Raw genomic sequence first — 20048 nt, forward strand, 5'->3', positions numbered from 1 at the left:
CTGTCACTGTTTCCATTGTTTTCTCATCTATTTGCCATGAAGTGATGGGACCGGATGCCATGATCTTAGTTTTTTGAATGTTGGATTTTAAACCAGCTTTTTTACTCTCCTCTTTCACTTTCATTAAGAGGCTCTTTTGTTCCTCTTCGCTTTCTGCCATAATGGTGTTGTCATCTGCATATCTGAGGTTATTGACATTTCTCCTGGCAATCTTGATTCCAGCTTGTGCTTCACCCAGCCCGGCATTTCTCATGATGTACTCTGTATATAAGTTAAATAAGCAGGGTGACAATATACAGCCTTGATGTACTCCTTTCCCAATTTAGAACCATTCTGTTGTTCCATGTCTGGTTCTAACTGTTGCTTCCTGACCTGCATACAGATTTCTCAGGAGGCAGGTTAAGGTGATCTGGTATTCCCGTCTCTTTAAGAATTTTCCACAGCTAGTTGTGATCCACGCACTCAAAGGCTTTAGCATATGGAGGGAGAGTTAATGCCTATATATCTTTAATAAAATTAAGAAACCACTCAGTAGTGAAGGTAACATTTTGCCCGAACCTTGAAGGATTAATTGATAAGGAGAAGGGAAAGTATAGCGGGCACCGAGGTGAGAGCAGCAGGTACACAAGCACAGGGTGGCGGGCGGGGGTGACCACACGCAGTCCAGTGTGAGAGGCAGGGCTGTGGGGCCCTCAGGGCCAGCTCTCAGTGACTCGCAGTCCTCCTGACTTCACTGTCCCAAGACAACCCCACCTGTGTGTACCAGTGCTGAGCTCCTTGAAGGCACAGTTCCGTGCGCTTCAAATCTGTGTCCCCAGCCCAGTGCTGGGCATGGCAGGGACACAGGAAATGTTTGTGAATGGAGGAGATGCCGAGTCACTGCATGCTTGGCTTCTCTCCCTGGCCCAGTTTGTGCGGTTCCGGAGCAGTAGCATCCTCTCCCAGGAGGTGGGTCATGTTCTGCAAGGCGCAGCTTCGACCGACCTCTCTACCCTCCCTGGCTCCACACTCCAGGCACTGCATGGCTTCTTCCTGCAGGTGAGTGGGGAGGGGATGCCATTTAGCCACTGGGATGCCAAACTCTCTATACCATCTTCTCTTGGGGCAGGGTGGGAAGGGGGAGCTCTAACCATAATAGCCAATGGGAGGTCAGGAGTGCAGGGGGTGGAGGGCAGAAAGGGCCTGTGTGGAGTGGGCACTGAGAAAGCCTGTCTTTGTTACCCTCTTTTTTCTCCAGGTCCAGAGCATGGGCCTCTTGACTGACCACAGCATGGCCCAGACCCTGCAGGCCTCCTTGGAGAGTCTTTCCCCCAGGGCCTCCCTGGCCCAGCCACCCCTACAGGACATGCTGTATCCTTTCTTGCATCTTGGAGCTTTGGCCTGTACATGGTCACCCAGGCTATGGGAGGCCACGGCATCATGCTTCCGAGTAGAGAGGTACCCTGTCCACAGCCCTGTCCTTTTAAGGCAAGTAAGGGTCAGTGAGAATAATTAACAATGGGAGCAGTGACAATGACTTGTTCTGTTTGTTAAGTTCCTACCAAGGACCAGTCATGTTACATGCACTGTATTGAATCCTCACGATAGCTAGGGGTGTTAATGCAGTAGTAACTTAGATCAGAGAGGTTAAATGACATGCCCGGATCCACACTGATAGCATCAGGATTTGACCCCAGATTTTACCATCTCCAAAGTCTTATCACCAAACCCAGAGGGAGTTACCCCTTCCCTAGGAGCTTTGGAGAAAGTTGCCTAAGCCCAGTTGGCACAGATGCTGCCCTGAGTGTGACATGGGGGAGGGTGCTGGGTGACTGGCAGGTCCCTGAGAAAGCCAGGGGCCGTGGCAGTGGTCACCCACCCTCTGAGGGTTTGCTCCAATGCTCCAGAGACACTTGGTCTGGAGGTGCGTGGGGTGGGGGTGGGGGTGCCTCTTCACGACTCTCCTTCCCCTTTCCATGGAACAGTTCCCTCCTTGATGTATAGTGACTACTGAGCTCAGGTATTCAGGTCCCAAATTTAGAGTCCATCCCATCATTCTCAGGAGCACCTCTGCTCTTGTCTATTTTTGCCCTTTTGGGCCCAAGAAGCATGGTTCTCCCGTGGTTGGCCCCACCTCCTTGCTGTTCTCCTCTCATGATTGTTGCCAGCTGCCTGGGAGAGGTGTCTGTATCCCTGTCCCACATCAGAGACTGACCCTCCGGCCGGATGCCTAGAAGCAGAGAGAACTGAGACCCGGAGAAGACAAAGTCAGGGCACAGTGGTTTGGGGGAAATGGGTGACAACTGCAGCCGTTCATCTGGGGCCATTTACTCCGTCACTGGAACAGAATCAGGAAATAAAGTGAAACACTCAGATGCCTGTGTGGGCTCTCCAAAAACATGTCACTTGGCACTTACCTGGGCTCCCTCCAGCTGGTTCCTCAGCCAGGATGGGTGGCCTCCTCAGGGAGAGGGGGCGGACTTGTTCTGATTACACCAGCTGGTCGCCTCAGTTGAAGACATCAGTCAGGCTATCTTTGGGGCAGGAGAGGCAGAGAGAGGCCACATGTTTGGTGCTGCTGTGATCCAGGTGCTCTGGGATCAGTTTATATGCTGCTTTACCTCAAGTCAAAGTGGAGAGAGGTACAATATCCAGGCAAGGAAAGTGAGCAGGTCAGAACTTTCTCAGCCTTCCTAACTAAAGAGCTGTTCCAGTTCATCTCCTTCCTGGCTGAAGCAGGTCCCCTGTGTGCCTTTCACTCCTGGATCTCCTTGGAGCGTGTAATTGTGCACCCAGTTCTTCCAATGTCTGCTCTCCACAACTTCCCACTCCTGTTCTGCGCTCAGCTCACCCAGAGTGTCAGCTCCCTTACCGACTGTCCACTAGGGCTCTCGTGGAAACTCAGCCACTGTTCATCAGTGCCAAATAGTAATAGAAACTCGGAGACAGAGTTTTGGGTGAAGTAGAAAAGGGTAGCTTTTATTGCTTTGCCAGGCAAAAGGGGCCACACTGGGCTAATGCCCTCAAGACTGTGTGATTCACCCTGGAGGGGGCTAGTGAGGAATTTTATAGTCTTCAAGGGGTGGGGCATGATCCATGGACAGTTCTCAGATCGGTTGGCATCAAGATGAAGTTTCAAGTATCAATTTTCTGGTTTCAGCTAGTCAACGGCCTATGGTTCTTGTGGGCAGCAGTTTTCATTTGGTGGGGTAGGGTGGGGCTGGGGTGGTCTGCTTCCTGTAAAAACAATTTAGAAATGTGGGTCAGTCGCAGCCAATTAAGCCGACTGTGCTCTTTTCCCCATGGGGGCCCAGTGTGCAATGGCTGCAGATAGCAGCCTCCTTGGTAGTGTATGCAACCTGTTGCCTGTACAGGTTGCCCTAAGGGACCTTGGAGACAACTCTTTCTAGTGGGCATTCATGACTGGCCTGCTGTTTCCCAATCTAGACTCCAGACAGGTATGCGCGGTGCCTTTGGAAAGCCCCAGGGCACAGTGGCCAGGGTCCACATTGGCCAGGTCATAATGCCCATCCGCACCAAGCTGCAGAACAAGGAACATGTGATTGAAGCCCTCCGCCGGGCCAAGTTCAAGTTCCCTGGCCGCCAGAAGATCCACATCTCTAAGAAGTGGGGATTTACCAAGTTCAACGCGGATGAATTTGAGAACATGGTGGCAGAAAAGCGACTCATCCCAGACGGCTGTGGGGTCAAATACATCCCTAATCGTGGTCCCCTGGACAAATGGCGGGCCCTGCACTCATGAGCATCAGTGCTGTCGCCTCCTTAATCATGCTCACCAATAAATGCTATTTCCTGTCAAAAAAAAAAAAGAAATGTGGGTCAGACCTTTATATCTTCCAGGGAACTGAGAGTTGGGTGATTCTGCTATGTGGCAGAATTATAGTCTAAACTGTTACCAGTTCCCTAGTCCAACAGCTATTCTTTGTTTATACATCTTCACCTTTCCCAATCATTAACGCTAGAGTCAGCGTTTTACTTCAAAAGACAAGGATACCGGGTTGAACACGGTTTCGGAGCTCTCCTCGGGTCTGTCTATACTGATGCTGTACAAAATCATAGACCAGGGAAGAACCCAACGAGCTTGGTTTAGAATTTCGTGGATCGAAGCGGCGAGTAGGGGATGTCCCAGCTCTGCATTGCACATTACTTAGAAAAAGGGGTTAGTCCCGACCCACTAAACTGATTTTGACAAATACAGTTTGAAAAACACTCAGCTGACAAAACAGTTTCAGGGAGGGCGCTAGGAAGACCGTCCGGCAGGGATCACGGCGTCAGTGTGCTGATGCGCCCTTTCAGGCTATTTTCTCCAAACCGACCTTAACACGCTACAAATGCGCTAGCGGACCGGCAAGGTGGGCGGGACCGGAATCCCACGGACCTCAGGCCGGGCAGATGCCTCCGCCTACTGGGCGGGGCCGGAAGTGAGGTCCAAGAGCGGCCGTCGCGGCCTGCGCTCGTTGGTCAGGAGTGGCACGGTGGGCGGGGACAGTAATCGGCGGTCCGTGTGCTGCTACTCGCGGGCATTCTATGAGAATCCACGGCTCTGCTGGTCGCTAGTAGACCCTCGAGTCGGTTGCTGCCTGACTCCTGCCCCCCCCGCCCGCCTGGCCCGGTAGGTAGGGCGAGGGCCGTGGGCAGGCAGACCCCTTTGGAGGGCGGGAGGAGGGACCGAGGGCCCAGAACTGGCTGCAGGGGGTGGGGTGTGGGATTCGCGGACCTCATTGGAAAGACTCCCCTCTAGGATCTCTAAAGGCACGGTGGCATCCTTGGTCTGCAAGCCCGAATGGCCCGCTCAGAACCCACCACCACGTCACCTCGCTCATTTCCCACTTCTTCCCCGCTTCAGTCATTACCGGCCATCTGATATTCCCTGACTCCCAAGTTTCGCCTTAACCAGGGTTTGGTTCCCTTGAGTCTGCAATATGACGGTGGAACGTAGGGCTCTGGATGAGCTTGAACTATTTCCTCACATTCTATGGGCTTCAGTTGTCTGATCTGCACGGGACAGAGTTGGTTCCCTGGTTGACCTCTGTGAGCGGTCACTGTCAATAACTGAGCATCTCTCCCCTGAGGCAGGTGTCCCGGTAGAACAGTGGCCAGCTCTGAGATAGCCTGTTCATTAAGACTCTTAGTTTAACTGGAAAATCTATGAGTGATCTAGAAGTGATTTGGGCAGTCACCTCATTTTTCTGTGCATTCATCTCCACGTTGGTAAAATTGGGCAGCTGTCATCTGAGTAGAGGCCTCATTTGACTGCTGGTTTTAATATCACACTTATGCCGACTCCCTCTTATCCTTCTGTGCTTGTTTTACAACTTTGTTGGCTGTCTCTTAACCCTACTAGGGATAGAAGGATGCAGGGAATGTTGTTCCTGCTGTATTCCTGGCTCCAGAACATTCAAGGAACATGAAAGTTCCTCAGTAAATAGTTGGGGGATGTTGCCTAGATAGAAACAGGTGTTGCTTGTGGTGCCTGTGGTTCCTAGGAGAGTAACAGCCGTCTTACCCCAAAACTGCCTTCCCTCCCTTCCCACCCTGCACCCTTCTTCCTTTCTGATGACAGAAGTCAGGAAAAGCAGGAAACCCTACAAGTTTCACGTTTTTGACTCCCGGGGCCTCCTGGAAGGCCAGGGTGGGGGAACTGAGGGGGAATGATGTTGACCCTCCTTCCTCAGGCACAGTGCCTCACCCAGGTCTCTGTCTCTGCAACAGGGAGATGACCTCCTTATCCTCATTTTGCAGTGAGGAAGATGAAGCTCAGAGAGGCTGAGCAGTTTGCCTTCTGTAGGTCCTGAAGTCAGGCACAGCCAGGGCTCCAGCACAGGGTTCCAGACCTGTTCTCTGAGCATCCCTGCTGTGCTGACATTTATCTTTCTTCCTCCCATCATTCCATGTCTTCACCATGTGTCTCTTGGTCCCTGGCCCTGGGCTAGGGACTGGGGCTTCAGGGATTCCGAAAGCTGGCTTCCCGGTATTTGGAGGCTGTGTCATGTCAGGGGAAGTTGCTTTTCAGTTCACTTTCTGTATTATATAACACCAAGCTCTGGATCTCACCTTCTTTCACTGGGTTGCTCTCTTAGCTCCAGAGTCTTGGATATGGACCTTCTTCAGTTCCTGACCTCCCTGTCTGTCCTGCTATTGTCTGGAACAGGAGTCACAGACACCCTGAGGACCTCCCTGGACCCGAGCCTGGAGATCTGTATCCTTTGGGGTTGGAGGTATTTTAGAGGGATCTATAAATGAGGTCTCTCTGTACCCACAGTTGCTTGGGGGATTCCAGGGTAGAGGAAGACCCGCCCCCCTCAACCAGTAGAAATCGAGGAGAAAAAGTAATACACTCTAACCAGATCTTGATCAAGTCAGTTCTCTTCTGAGCCTCAGTTTTCCCATACAATTTGAGAAGGCAAGGCATATATTTCAGGACCATGAGGACCCTGAGGATTTTACATGTACCTAGCACTTTCTGTGTGAGACCCTAGGTGGAGACCAAATCCTGGCATTTTGGGCTACCACTAAAAAACTGGGTCTTGAAAGAGTGGAAACTCATAGAGAAGGGTGGGAGGGCACCCCAGGCAGAGTGTACAGTGTGAGCAGAGGAGCGGAGGTTCTGGGAACAGTGAAGGGTTGTGGGAGATGGTGGAAAGACCACAGGGAGGGGAGGGGAGGGCAGAAGCCAGGTCCTGACAGTTGTATTCAGGCTGTTGGATGTGGAATCCTCTGTGAAATAATGATATGTTGCAGGATTCATATGCTTCTCAGACAGCTTATTCATTCTCTGGGAAGTCCCAGCCATGCACATCTATGCCCCTTGCAGAGACTTGCTGGCCAGGAATGGGCCCTCTGGATCAGGACCACGGGATTGTCCAGGCAGGAGAATTGGTGCCAGCTCCTTAACTTAATGGTGCTCAGACAAGAAGATGTTTGAGGTGAAGCGGAGGGAGCAGCTGTTGGCACTGAAAAACCTAGCACAGCTGAACGATGTCCACCAGCAGTACAAGATCCTGGATGTCATGCTCAAGGGGCTCTTTAAGGTGCATGCAGGCAAAGGGCAGCTCATGGCAGGCCTGGTCTTTGATCTGGGCACTGATGGATGAGTAGGAGTTCCCCACGGGGATGGTGTTCAGTGAAGGGGAAGCGAACCCACAGAAGATTTGAAGTAGGGCCTCAGTAAACAGGGCTGGGGCTGGTCTGGGAAGACCTTGGCAAAGCCACTCAGCCCAGGTGGGCTTCCCTCAGGTGCTGGAGGACTCCCGGACAGTGCTCACTGCTGCAGGTGTGCTCCCAGATGGGCCCTTCCCCCAGGACGAGAAACTGAAGGATGGTATGGTCTTCCCTACCCTGCAACCTTGATCTTCTCCAGCTGCCCCTTCCCTCTTGTTCTTGTCACTCTTCTTTTCCTCTCTGGGAATGCCCTCTTGCAGCACCTTCAAGGAGTCTCTTGGGTGGTTGGGCACTCAGTATGAGATTCTCCGAGTGTTTCTAGGCTCGTTTCAGAGCCAGGTTCTGTATCCCTGACACACATACATTATGTAGTGTTGTCCTGTGCTTGGGGCAGGAGAATCAGGGAGGAGCCTTTGCCCACTTCCAGTCCCGCAATCCTTGCCTTCACCACCCTGACCCTTCTGGTAGAGATGGCAAGGGTTGTTTCCATTTATAGAAGAAAAAAACTGAGGTCTATTGAAGTGACTGGTCCACGGGAGCAGTTACCAGCACTCTTTACTGCTGTTCTAAAAGCCTTGACCTCCTTAAATCCTTTTTGAGACAAGGTGGGACCAACATAAATAAAAGAATATTCTATATCCCTTCATCTCCTCTTCCAGGAATTTCTCTCCAGTGGTAATTTCTCCCCATTAACTGGTTACATTCTAACAATAAAGTGTGTTAGGTCACACTGTCTGAGACAGGACAGAAGTAGCCTTTACATATTGAATGCTGGGCAGATACCATCTCTAATCTCTACTGTAACTGAGGAAGGCACCATCAACTCCAGTTTCCAAGGGAAAGAGGACAGGTGGTTTGCCTGGCTCTTACCTATAAACCTGGTGAATTCCTGAGTTCTTTGTGATCCAGGATTGTTCTGAAGCCCAGAGATCCCTGTCCCACTTGTCTCAGACCCAGCCTGGCATATCTTTGGAGGAGTCCCCTTATCTCTTTGTGTAGTCTGGCCAGTGCTGGTAAGGACGTGGGCCTTATCTGTGGGGGTCACACAAGTAGACCTCCCCCCCTCAACCAGGGCTGGGTGTATAGTTAGTATTCTTCACGCTAGCCTGGGTCAGGGGAACCTGCCACTGTAATGGACACTAAACTCAAACTGATCTGTTGACTAAAAGATATTGGTGGAAAAACTGACCAAAATCAAATAAGGTCTAGGGATTAGTTAATAGTATTGTATTGATGTTAATTTCCTGTCTTAGATGGTTTGTTCAATGGTTATATAAGGATGATAATATTAGAGGAAGCCGAGTAAAGGAATTGTGTGGTGTATTTTGTAAGTCTAAAGTTATTTAAAAATAAGAACTTAAGCATTTAAAATAAAATTGGACATATACTAAAAAGAAAACAAGCCCTGATATGTTCCCTGGCCATCCTAACAGAACTGACCCCTCACAGACACTAGTTAACACCAGGGCCCAGCTCTGGACATTATGGTACGAAGTTGGGGAGGTTAGGCCCAGCAAAGCCTCATGGGATGCATATGCCTCCATCTGTGCAATGGCACCCCTCTCTGGTCTCCATGGCAAACGAGTCTTCTGAGCTGCAAGGTACGGGGGAAGAAGCATGTCCTTTGGAGTCAGGCAGACCTGGGTTTGCAGCCCAGGTTTGCTGCTCAGTAGCTGTCAGCTTCAGTTTGCCATGTGTGAAATGGGAATTACAGCCACATCTCACTCTGAAGGTGGTTTTGATGATTCGGTGACAGGAATCCCTCAGTACTCACTGCACATGTGGTCAGCCTGTGTGCAGCAGGCACTGTTCCCTTCTCTGGTTAGTGGGCTTGTCGCTGTCCTCTGGAGGGTGTGTAGGGCTGGCCAGGAGGCTGCAGAGGGCCATCTCTGCCAGCCGCTCACCAGAGTCCTCTCGCCAGCTTTCTCCCAAGTGGTGGAGAACACGGCCTTCTTCGGCGACGTGGTGCTGCGCTTCCCAAGGATCGTGCACCACTACTTTGACCACAACTCCAACTGGAACCTCCTCATCCGCTGGGGCATCAGCTTCTGCAACCAGTCGGGCGTCTTTGACCAGGGCCCCCACTCACCCATCCTCGGCCTGGTAAGGACTGGGGCAGAGGAGGTCCGGGAGCCCTCTATGTGATTGCACCATGAGCCTGCTTCAGTGGGGTCTGAATGTCAACCCTTGGTTGCATTTTCTGTGATAAGCCTCGGGCCACCTTGAGGTGCCATTTCAAGGGCTTCTGTGTTGACCTTGGTGCCTGGGGGTCATCACCTGGCCCACATCCGTCCCAGCCTTGGAGGGAAAGGCCTGCGGGTGAGCAAGATGCGGGAGAAGGCAGAGGATGACTAGCTTTTCCTTATCCGCAGATGGCCCAGGAGCTGGGGATCAGCGAGAAACACTCTGACTTCCAGAACCCATTTAAAGTAGACCGCACAGAGGTGAGCTGCTGGGGCCTGTGGGCCTGTCTGCACTGTGTCTGCTGGGCCCTGGGAGGCCAGGACCAGCAGGAGCTGCAGCACTTAGAGTGGAGTGTGAGGGCTTTGGACTTGGAGCCGGAAGTGCCTGGGTTTGGGTCTAACCTACCTCTCACTCACTGGTACCTTTGGGCAAGCTGCTGGCCCTGTCTTAGGCTCAGCTTCCTCTCTGTCCATGCAGGGTGAACCTCAGCTATGAGGGGCAGTCAGGGGCTATGAAGACGTCCATCCCAGGACACAGTAGGCACTGTTCATGCCAGGTGAATGGTAGGGAAGCCATGGGAGGTCAGGCCCTGCTTCTCTGCCCTTGAGCCTCTGAGCACCTAACCAGCTTTCTGTCCCACATTTCTGCACATGTTCTCATCCTAGAGCTGAAGTGGGCTCTGAGGGCTGGAGGCCGCAGGGGGAGCAGGACAGACAGCAGAGGGGAGGGTGGGGTCAGAGTGGCCGGGCAGGAAGGGCTGGAGGACTGGCCTCCACAAAGGACAAGCTCTCCCCAGGTGTTCGGGGAGTACTGCTGAAGGTCTAGGATTTTGCTGCTGTTTCATGGATGCTGACAGGTTAGAGACATCAGAGTTCATTACAGCGAAAGCAGTTGCTGTTAACCTGGTCGTACGTGTTTGCCTTATTTCCCAAGTCTTGGTTAGGGGAGAGAGGTGAAGCAGAGGGGTCCAGACAGATGCCAGTGGGTTTGTATCAAGTTGAGGAACACCAAGCTTGGGAAATCCACCACCTTTATAGTGAACAGAAGCAAACCTGGTCTTTGTTTGTAGACAGACATCACCTCATCCTTCAAGGTTGCTTTCTGTAAGCACGACCTGAGAAATGGCCCAGGTACAGAGGGGTCAGGTGTACCCAGCAAGAATGCAGGGACGCTCAGGGCCATAGAGAGGATTCTACACACACTCCCACCACCACCACACACACACACCAGTCCATCCACCAGCCCTGTGTGTCTTGGCTTAACTAACATTTCTACATGAATGCCTTATTCTGTATCATAATCTGATCAGAAGAGATTAGGACCACGTTTGTTTAGTTCGTCTAAGACTGCTGTCAGTAGGACTGTAACTAGCAAGATGAGGCCACGTGCAGTGTTGATCTTAACCATATGCTCCAGGGTCCTGAACTCAACCAGCTCTGATAAGTGCTAGGGGATCAGTAGATCTTATATTAGAAAATCAGGATGTCATCTGAGACCAATCTATTATCTCTTACTACCCACACAAGAGTTTAGACTGAGCTGCTGATCTTCAGTGTCATTGCTAGTGGCTACCAGGGCCAGTTTGTGTGTGTGTTCAGTTGCTCAGTCGTGTTCGGCTTTTTGCGACCCCACGGACTATAGCATGCCAGGCTCCTCTGAGCATAGGATTTTCCAGGCAGGAATACTGGAGTGGGTTGCCATTTCCTTCTCCAGGGGATCTTTCCAACTCAGGGATTGAACCTGCATCTCCTGAGTCTCCTGCATTGCAGGCAGATTCTTTACCACTGAGCCATCGGGGAAGCCTGATACTGGGGCCAGTAGGTAGACCCAAAGCCATCTTCATCTGCATCGGGGAGGCATTCCATGGTCCACTGTCTCCCACTTGATTTGGGTCACCATTGCATTGTTTGAGCTAAACAATGGGGGCAGTGTTACCATGGAGTTGCTCAGTTGCCTCGGTTGCCCTGTGTGGTATAACCCAAGGTCGATCAGGGATCAGGACAGGCGGAAGGATTCATACCAAGGTTGGATTGAAGTAAGGTTGTACTGGACTGTGTGTCTGCGCAGAGTTACTTCGGGAGCTGCCTTTGATGGCAGCAGGCAGAGCCAAATAGTTTAGCAGTGACCTCGTCTATGTGAATTTTCCTGTCACGTGGTTGAGAATGACACACTGGACAGTTGGTCTGACTCAACTGCAGCTGCCACTTGGCTTGCATGAACCCTAGGATTGTTTGGCCAGGCGGCAGTGCTGGCCTGTAAGGGACAAAGAGAATTAATTGTTCCACATGCCTCCTGGGGGCTAAGGCAGTCCCTCCCTAGAATATTGCTGCAAAATCAACATGTCACATCCCAGGACCTATAATTTCACTTTTCTCCAGTTATTCCCTACTTTCACCTAGACTTTTTGTCTGAAAGGGTTAGAAGTGAGTGGGACAAGAGCATTTTTTGCAAAATTTTCACAGACACCTATTTCCCGTCTTGGCCCACATGGGCCACTATAAGGGGACTTGGCAAGGAGTGTACTTAGCCAAGTGGTCATTATTATTTTTTCGGAGAAGGGGGGTGTGCCATGTAGCATGTGAGATCTTTGTTCCCTGACCAGGGATCGAACCCATGCCCGCTGCAGTAGAAGTGTGGAGTCTTAACCACTGGAGTGCCAGGGAGGTCCCCCAGGTGATTATTATTCTGATGATCTTGGGCCATACTGTTCCATCCAGGGTCTCTAGGTGGTTGAATCAGAGATTCAGAGTCCTCTGCTTTATGTCAGTCTGTGGTGGTGGGTGTACTGCCATATCTAGTACAGGGACACGTATAGGTGGCAGTGCCAGTCAGCTGGGCAGTGTCGGCTGATCAGCAGTTTGATTCTGGTCAGTCTCATCAGAGAATTAGCTATGGGCATCTAAATGAGTGACCCAGACTGTCCTGTTGTCAACCACGGTTTGTTTCCACAGGTCATGGCCCCCGAGAGGGATGGCCATGTGTGACCTGCCAGTTTGCAGCCTGCTTATCTGCCAGACCAGATGGCTAGGACGCTGACAACAGTCAGTCAGAATGCAGCATGCCTGGTCGCTAGAAATACCATCTAGGCAAGAGTCACAGCTTTTAATTCAGGTTGTTGTCTTACTGGACTTTATGACAGTTGGTCTCCCAGCATCATCCCTGGGGCTGGATGGCTGCTGCCACCCATAGCAACCCACCCCCAGGTTGGTGATTTGCTGGGAAGACTGAGTCCTGTGAGTCACTGGTTAATACTCCTGTGTGTCGTTGTCCTCAAGGCTCTGATTTATTGCAGTGCAAGGATCCACAATAAAATCAGCAGTAAAAAAGGTAAAAGGCTCCTGGGATGAAGTCTAAGGGAACCTGGACACAAGCTTTGATGTGTCTCTCCCAGTGGAGTCACACGGGGCACACTTTATTCCCCCAGCAACAGGTTATGAAAACATGTGTGAGAAGTCATCTATTAGGAGAGCCGGTTAAAGACGCAGCACCCAGAGTTTTTACCAGGGAACGGTCACATAGGCACCCTCTGCCTGCTGCTGCTGCTAAGTTGCTTCAGTCGTGTCCGACTCTGTGCGACCCCATAGACGGCAGCCCACCAGGCTCCACTGTCCCTGGGATTCTCCAGGCAAGAACACTGGCTTGGGTTGCCGTTTCCTTCTCCAATGCATGACAGTGAAAAGTGAAAGTGAAGTCGCTCAGTCGTGTCCGACTCTTCGCGACCCCATGGACTGCAGCCCACCAGGCTCCTCCGTCCGTGGGATTTTCCAGGCAGGAGTACTGGAGTGGGGTGCCATCGCCTTCTCCGACCCTCTGCCTAATACATACCAAAATTCCACACTCCAGAAGGGAAGCACGTGTTTGTGGCATAAACCACACTTTTGTATGGTTTAGGCGCAGGGCGCCACTCTTATCAGTCAGGGTAATGGAAATCCCTCCCGGAATCCTGGTTCCCAGACACCAGCCAAGGGCCAAGTTCCGAGATGCCAGCCGAGGGCCGGCCTTAGACGCAGGCCCTTCAAAGGAGAGCAGTCAGGCCAGCTTGGTTAAGAGCACCATTTAGCACTTCATTCAGGTGAACAATCAGTGGAGTTCCTGAGTAGAGGAACCTCTGACTCGAGGGCCCTGTTGAACTAGTGGCTTTGCTTCAGGTGATGGAGTGGGTGATACGGTTTTTCACACTAGCATAGCTGCCTCCCCTTCATGTGAAACCAAGAGGACACACCCTGCACGGCGGCTTGCTGCCACCACAGCCCTGATAAACAGCCTGGACAAGAGCAGCAGGACTGATTCTTGGTGAACTCAGCAGGGACACGCAGGCAGGCTCCAGGCTGTGGCAGGTTGCCTTTCCCAGCACGGGCTCTCATGGAGATGTTTTCCTGCTGTGATGCTGGCTCTCCTTGCCCTGCAGATCATGAAATGAATGCCTCTCCCACAGGAGGTGGGCCTCAGAGAGAACAGGCTCCAGAGAGGTGTGATTTAGTGTCATCGTAATATGCTCTGCTTGGATATAGCCATACTGAAGCAGCACACTTCCCTTCTCATCGGCTGGGGACGGTCCCAAGATTTTACTCACTTTTCAGTATCCAGTGTAGACCCCTCCAACAGCAAGTTTCTGAGATGACCTTTTTTTTTTAAAGGTCATCTGTGCTCTATTGCGCAGCACCGGCCCCTCACAGAACCTGCATTGTAGGGCTCCTGGGAGGCCAGCCCCTGCCCCCACCCCAAATACCCCAGTCCTGCCTGGCTCCCAGCCCGGTGCAGGGTGGATGGGCTGGGGGACCAGAATTCCTGTCCATGAAGTCCATGCTGGGCTCAGTCCTGGCCTCCTGGGCCCCTGGGGGCTGGACAGGGTGGGCGAGGTGAGATAGGAGAGCCCCCATCAAGTTCTCTGGGGCCCAGGGCCTATCCTGGCAGTTTCTTTGAGGTATCCACTTGGGGAGGCCGGCAACAGCCCAGGTTTACTCAGCTCCCCCCATGCACTGCCTCCATACCAGTAGGTATTCTGGGAGGGCCCCTACTTAGGATACTAGAGCCAGCTTGTGTCAGGCTTTGGGCTGGCCACTGTCCCCGTCCAGAGGGATCTGGCCCTCTCCCTGCTGTTCAGATGCTTACAGATTGCTGGGGAAGGTACCGGAGGAGCACAGTCCCAGTCGAGCATGATCATTGGAACCAGTGGGAGAGGGACGTGTCACGAGCCATGGGACCCATGAGAGGAAACCTGTGGAAGCAGGTGGCCGAGGCTCTGGGACAAGTAAGAGTTGCCGGGTGGACCATCTCAGGGAAGACCTTCCAGGGAGAGGGACTGGCTTGCAGGAAGGCTCAGAAGCAGAGTGTATGCCTTCATTCAGCGTTTAGTGAGCATCTGCTGAATCCCAGCCACCAGAGAAGCCCTCCAGCTCTGCCCACCTGGGAAAGGCATTCTGGTTGGAGGAGACAGACAGTCAATAAAAAATCCATGGTAGATGGTGACAAGGGCGACGGAGGAAAAGGCAGAGGCACGTGGTTAAGGAATTCCAGGGATAAGGTGAGGATATCGTTGCTGTTTCATGTGACTTGGACACAGCAGGTTCTAACTGCAAAGACCTGAAAGCAGCAAGCGAGCCAGCCCTATCTCTGGGGGAAGAACTTTCCAGACTGGAGGGGCAGCGGGTGCAAAGGCCCTGAGTTGGAAGCGTATTTGGAAGGGCAGTAGCATGGGAAGGGGAGGTCAGAGTCGTAGTCCAGATCATAAGATCCCTTGCAGGTCTTCTCCAGGGCTTTGGCATTTACTCCAGGACACAGAGGAGCAGGGCCAGGGGCTCTGACTTAGCCCTTTTAGGGGTCAGCCTGGCAGCCGCGTGGCAAATAGTGTGAAGACCAGAGTGGAGATAGATCCTGGTGAGGAGACCGCTGTGCTGGTCCGTTTGGAGTTAACAGTGGCTTGAACCAGGGTGACAACAGTGGGGCTGTTGGGAATGGTGAGATTTTGGTTCGGTTTTGAAGGTAGAGCCAGTACAATTTACTAAGGAAGCAAATATGGGGTAAAAGAGAGGCATTAAGGATGACTTGACAATTTCGGAAGATTGGGGTTGCTATTTTCCACCAGGTGGGCAAAGTGGCGGGGCGAGTTTGAGGGCTGGATTGGGGATCAGTGCCTTGTTTCTGGACCTAATGGGCATCTGAATGAAGGTGTCGAGGAGGTAACTGATTTTGACTTGACTGATGTCAAGGAGGAGGACTAGATTTCAGGGGAGAGCTTATTAAAGCCAGAGCTGCAAATGTGAGAGTCGTGCCGATGACAGACCATGTGCCATCACTCTGGGGGGCAGGGGGACGGGGCAGATAGAGCGGTGGTCTGGGATGTGCCTGCAGTTAGAGATGGGGGAGTGAGGAGGAGCTCACAGAGCACCCCAAGAGGGATCAGTGGAGTAGTAGCAGACCCAAGAGAGAATCAGTTCCCTGAGGCCATGTAACAGGAAGGAGAGTGGACGTGCCATCGGACGCCGCTGGAGGGTCAGGAAGGTGGGGCTGAGAATCGGCCGCCGAACTTAGCAGCGTGGAGACCAGCCCTCAGAGAGCTGGGTAAAAGCTCTTTTGGTCAAGTGGTGGGGATAAAAGACTGAGTTTCAAGAGAAGGAGATGAAAGGAAGTAGACTCATCCCATCAAATACAGCTGACTCTTTTGAAAAGTTACTCTTTTTTTTTGTTTTGTTTTTAATGTTAGTTTCAGGTGTGCAGCATAGTGATTCAGTATTTTTACAGGTTCTACACCATTAAAAGTTATTACAAGACAGAGGCTGTAATTGCCTGTGCTGTGCAGTATATCCTGGAGAAGGCAATGGCACCCCACTCCAGTACTCTTGCCTGGAAAATCCCATGGACAGAGGAGCCTGGTAGGCTGCAGTCCATGGGGTCGCTAGGAGTCAGACATGACTGAGCGACTTCACTTTCACTTTTCATGCATTGGAGAAGGAAATGGCAACCCACTCCAGTGTTCTTGCCTGGAGAATCCCAGGGACGGGGGAGCCTGGTGGGCTGCCGTCTATGGGGTTGCACAGAGTCGGACACGACTGAAGCGACTTAGCAGCAGCAGCAGCAGCAGTGCAGTATATCCTTGTTACCTATTGTAAAGAGATGTGTTTTCAAGGGGAGCAGACCCAAAGGGAGACTAACTGGAGGAGGGCATGGGTTCCAAGGGATATCTTAGTCAGATGGGAGAGCAGAGTGAACAGCATTTGCATGTTGCATGTTGAGGGGACCCACCCATGGCAGGGGTGGGGAAGAACCCCCGGTGTAGGGGTAGGAGAGTCACTGGAGTCTCATCCCTGAAGAGGTGAGGAGGGAGAGAGAGGCGAGCTATTGCCTGGGGGAGGGGTGGCCTCGCCTGGAAGAGCAGCGTGGGCACAGCAGCATGGGTCTGTGGGTGTGGTGGCGGGGGCTCACGGAAGCTGTCTCCTTAGCGTCTCCATTCTCTGTGAAACAGGAAGCGAGGTCACGGTCTGCGAGTGAGGAGGTGAGGAGAGATGGAGGCTCGAGGAGAAGGTCTGTCTAGGAGAGCAGGACAGGGAGTGGACCAGGGCAACATCCTGGGTTTCCAGGCAGCAGGGAGGGCCCACTGGAGGTCAGCATCCGAATTTAAAGTAGGCATTAGCCAGGCCCAGCTGGGAGGAGAGCCAGGAAAGGACTAGGCGTTGTTTCTCTGCAGACCCAACCTGCTGGGGCTGGAGGGGCCAGGATCTCTTGACTGGTCCTTCCCCAGCCAGAGCCAGAGGATGGGGTCCTCTGTGGCCCGAGGGGTCTCCTGGCTCCTCCTTGCTTCCCAGGAGGATCCGAAGTAACTTGTAGGGATAGGAGGCAGTGTGATCGGGGAAGCACCGGGCAGGGAGCTTGGGAGGCTTGGGGGCTAGTCCCAACTGGGACTAGCTGTGTGACCTGTGCAGATCATTACCCTCTCTGGGCTGCACTTCTCTGGCTTCATCCCATCTTCCAGACTTGTGGTTCAATCTAACACAGTAGGTGGATTACTCCACAAGGTGGAGCTCCTAGTTTGTTATTAACGTCTGCCTTGACCAACATCATATGGTAAATCAGATTTACCATATGAACAAGTAAAAGGGGCATATTTCCCAACGAGTTATCTGAATTGTGGATATTACTGTATTTCATACTCTAACATGATTCATTCATTCATTAAAAAAATACATACTTAGCACCTCCTGTCGGCCCATCAGACCACACTGGGGCTTGTGTCACAGTGAGTGGCACCCCACACTATCCACCTGTCCTTGGGGAGAGTGTGATCCAGTGGGGGCAACAGGTGTGAAGCAGGTGTCACGGAAGCAGGTGGTCGCAGGGGAGAAGCACTGAGAAGGAACCGGAGGAGACAGCCCAAGCCGGGAAAGGGCAGGAGTCACCCCAGGGATGGGGACCGCTGAGCTGCAGCTACTGTGGCAAAGAGGGTGGGGGCCGGGAAGAGCGTTCTGGGCCTGGGGCACAGCATGTGCAGAGGGCTGGAAGTGGGCACAAAGGAACCCAGGAGCCAGAAATGAGGGGGGAGGAGGGGTGGGCAGGGTGGGCCTGCAGATAGAGCTGTGTGGAGAGTCAAGGAAGGGTTTCAGCAGGAGTGCAATTTACATTTTGAAAATATCTGACTGCAGCGAGGAGAATGGCTTCAGAGGGACCAAAGTGGGTGTGGAGAGACCCCGGGATGTGCCGAGGTTTATCAGGAGAGGTATAGGGGGTGGTGATGGGGTTAGCGATATGATAGGTGAGACAGAAGAGATGGGTTTGAGACTTAGGGGTTAAAATGGGCCAGACCTTGGCAATGGACTATAAAGGGTTTGGACCTGCGGCTGGGGAAGTGGGGGGCAGGTGGGGGTGATGCTTGGTCTCTGCCCTACTTGCTGACTGGGATGTGGGACTCTGCTGTTCATGAGGACACGGACTCTGGAAGGGGACTGGGTTTTGGGGAGATGGAGCCATGCTGAGTTTGGGGCACATGTGCACACACGTGGAGGTGTCAGACAGGCATTAGATAGGGAGATGCAAATCTGAGGGGTGACGGACTGTAGAGGTGCGACAGAAGCCCTGGGTTCAGATGAACCAGTCTGGAGAGTCGGGGAGGAAGAGCTGAGGGCCTGGGGGTTGCCCCGGCCAGAGTCCCGTCCTCCTCCCGCCCAGCACACCACATGTTCTTGTCTTCTCACTGGGTACCACCCTGCACCCACTAGGGAAGCCACAAGCCTGGGCATCACTGTCATCTTCTTTCCATCTCTCTCCAGGTCTGGCAGTTTAACCTCTGATCCAGCTGCTTTCTATATACTTCCTTGCCTACACCTTGCAGCTTGTCCACAAGCAGTAGGACCCCTGTTGCCTTACGCTCACTGACTGCCCCCTCCCACCAAAGGTTCTGGGGGCCCATGATGGGTCTTGGGCACTCAGCCCCCTTTACCCTGAGTGCAGTCTGTCGCTTGTTTCTCAAATGTGCTGTGCAGGTTCCACACCTGTCCCTCTTCCTGGAATGTCCTCTTCCCTCACCCTGTTGGCTTGGCAAGCTCCTGCTTAATCTTTTGAGACCCATTCAGCAGTTTTCCCTGAGCCCATTTACTAGCTCCATGTCCGTGGGCTTCCCCCAAGGCCAGGGCCTGTGTCTCAGTGACCTTCCTGTACCCACAGCCCACAGCAGCCTAGCTCAGAGCACAGTCTTTGCTGCCAACTGACCTAATAGACCTCTCTGCTTTTCCCCTCAGTTCATCTCCAGCACTGACCCTTTCCAGAAGGCCCTGAGGGAAGAGGAGAAACGCCGGAAGAAAGAAGAGAAGCGGAAAGAGATCCGAAAAGGCCCTCGGATCTCAAGATCACAGTCTGAGTTATAGCCCTGGAGCGGGCCAGGGCTCACAGGACCAGGAGACGGCCAGTTGGGAGGAAAAGGACATGGCAGAAGCGTAGCTGATGGTGAGCACTGGTGCCTTCAGAGAGGAGGCCAGAGTCTGCTTGGCCCCCTGGGGCTGGCTCCGAGCCCTCACTGAAGGGACTGGGCCACAGAAGGCTGGACTTCCTCCCAGGGACCTCCTCGGAGGGGTGCCAAGGGATCTTCCAGAGAGTGCTGTTCTGCAGACCTAACCCTGTGGAGATGCTGGGGGAAGCAGGAAGGATCCTGGGCTGGACTCCCTCCCCCACCACCGTGGGTTAGGACCGCTGGCCTGCTGGCAGCCACTCCTCATGGGGAGGCTGCAGAACTAGGCTCTGAGCCATGTGCAGAGGTGTCATGCCTGCTGCTGGGCCCACTGTGTCACTGAGTTGCCAGGCACAGATCCTAGCCCCCTGCAGAGAAAATAAAAGCCAGCAAATGCTCTGGGCTGACCGAGGCTGGTTTGGGCCCCAGGGAGATGTGAGCCTCTCCACAGAGCAGGTAAAGGGGGCCTGGGCAGGGGGATCTGGGGCCCTCAGCTGTAGAGACCACCTTAGAGAATGTTCTGCCTACCCAGGAGGAGCCTCAGGCCCTGGCAGGGCAGCAAAGCAGAGGCTTGGCTTTGGTCTCCTATTCCCTTCTCAGCACCGTCCTTGATGAGGGGTCAGTGTTGGGAAGGGACCAGAAGTACCCTTCCTGGGAGGGTGTTTAGCTCAAGACAGTCTTGGAGCAGCCTGATCTCTGTCCTCAGGTATTGAGGGACAGTCATTGAGCAGGCAGGCCCAGGGAAGAATCAACTTGTCCTCTCTGGCAG

General features: G+C 52.9%; 3 protein-coding genes and 1 non-coding gene across 4 annotated transcripts in view; all 4 read left to right on the top strand.

Moving 5' to 3' along the window:
- Positions 1-2316, top strand: part of MEI1 (meiotic double-stranded break formation protein 1) — a 56199-nt gene extending 53883 nt beyond the window's left edge. Inside the window, 3 exon segments of the mRNA NM_001308660.1 lie at positions 910-1038; positions 1238-1350; positions 2148-2316. Coding sequence (NP_001295589.1) covers positions 910-1038; positions 1238-1350; positions 2148-2193 — 288 coding nt within the window. The 3' untranslated portion in view covers positions 2194-2316.
- A 930-nt stretch (positions 2317-3246) lies between these two features.
- Positions 3247-3381, top strand: LOC112446857 (small nucleolar RNA SNORA70). Its single transcript, XR_003034943.1, has one exon. It is a non-coding gene; the product is annotated as a small nucleolar RNA SNORA70 (small nucleolar RNA).
- Positions 3317-3813, top strand: LOC785386 (large ribosomal subunit protein uL16). Its single transcript, XM_005207448.4, has one exon. It carries the CDS (start codon positions 3332-3334, stop codon positions 3740-3742), a length of 411 nt encoding a protein of 136 aa, XP_005207505.1. The 5' UTR covers positions 3317-3331; the 3' UTR covers positions 3743-3813.
- A 663-nt stretch (positions 3814-4476) lies between these two features.
- CCDC134 (coiled-coil domain containing 134) lies at positions 4477-19678 on the top strand. The gene is made up of 7 exons (NM_001205826.3): positions 4477-4612; positions 6081-6199; positions 6910-7031; positions 7237-7321; positions 9083-9264; positions 9534-9605; positions 19074-19678. Exons 2-7 carry the CDS (start codon positions 6097-6099, stop codon positions 19197-19199), a joined length of 690 nt encoding a protein of 229 aa, NP_001192755.1. The 5' UTR covers positions 4477-4612; positions 6081-6096; the 3' UTR covers positions 19200-19678.
- The last annotated feature ends 370 nt before the right edge of the window (positions 19679-20048 follow it).

This window comes from Bos taurus, chromosome 5 (assembly GCF_002263795.3).
Source record: "Bos taurus isolate L1 Dominette 01449 registration number 42190680 breed Hereford chromosome 5, ARS-UCD2.0, whole genome shotgun sequence".
In the NCBI taxonomy this organism is placed as follows: domain Eukaryota; kingdom Metazoa; phylum Chordata; class Mammalia; order Artiodactyla; family Bovidae; genus Bos; species Bos taurus.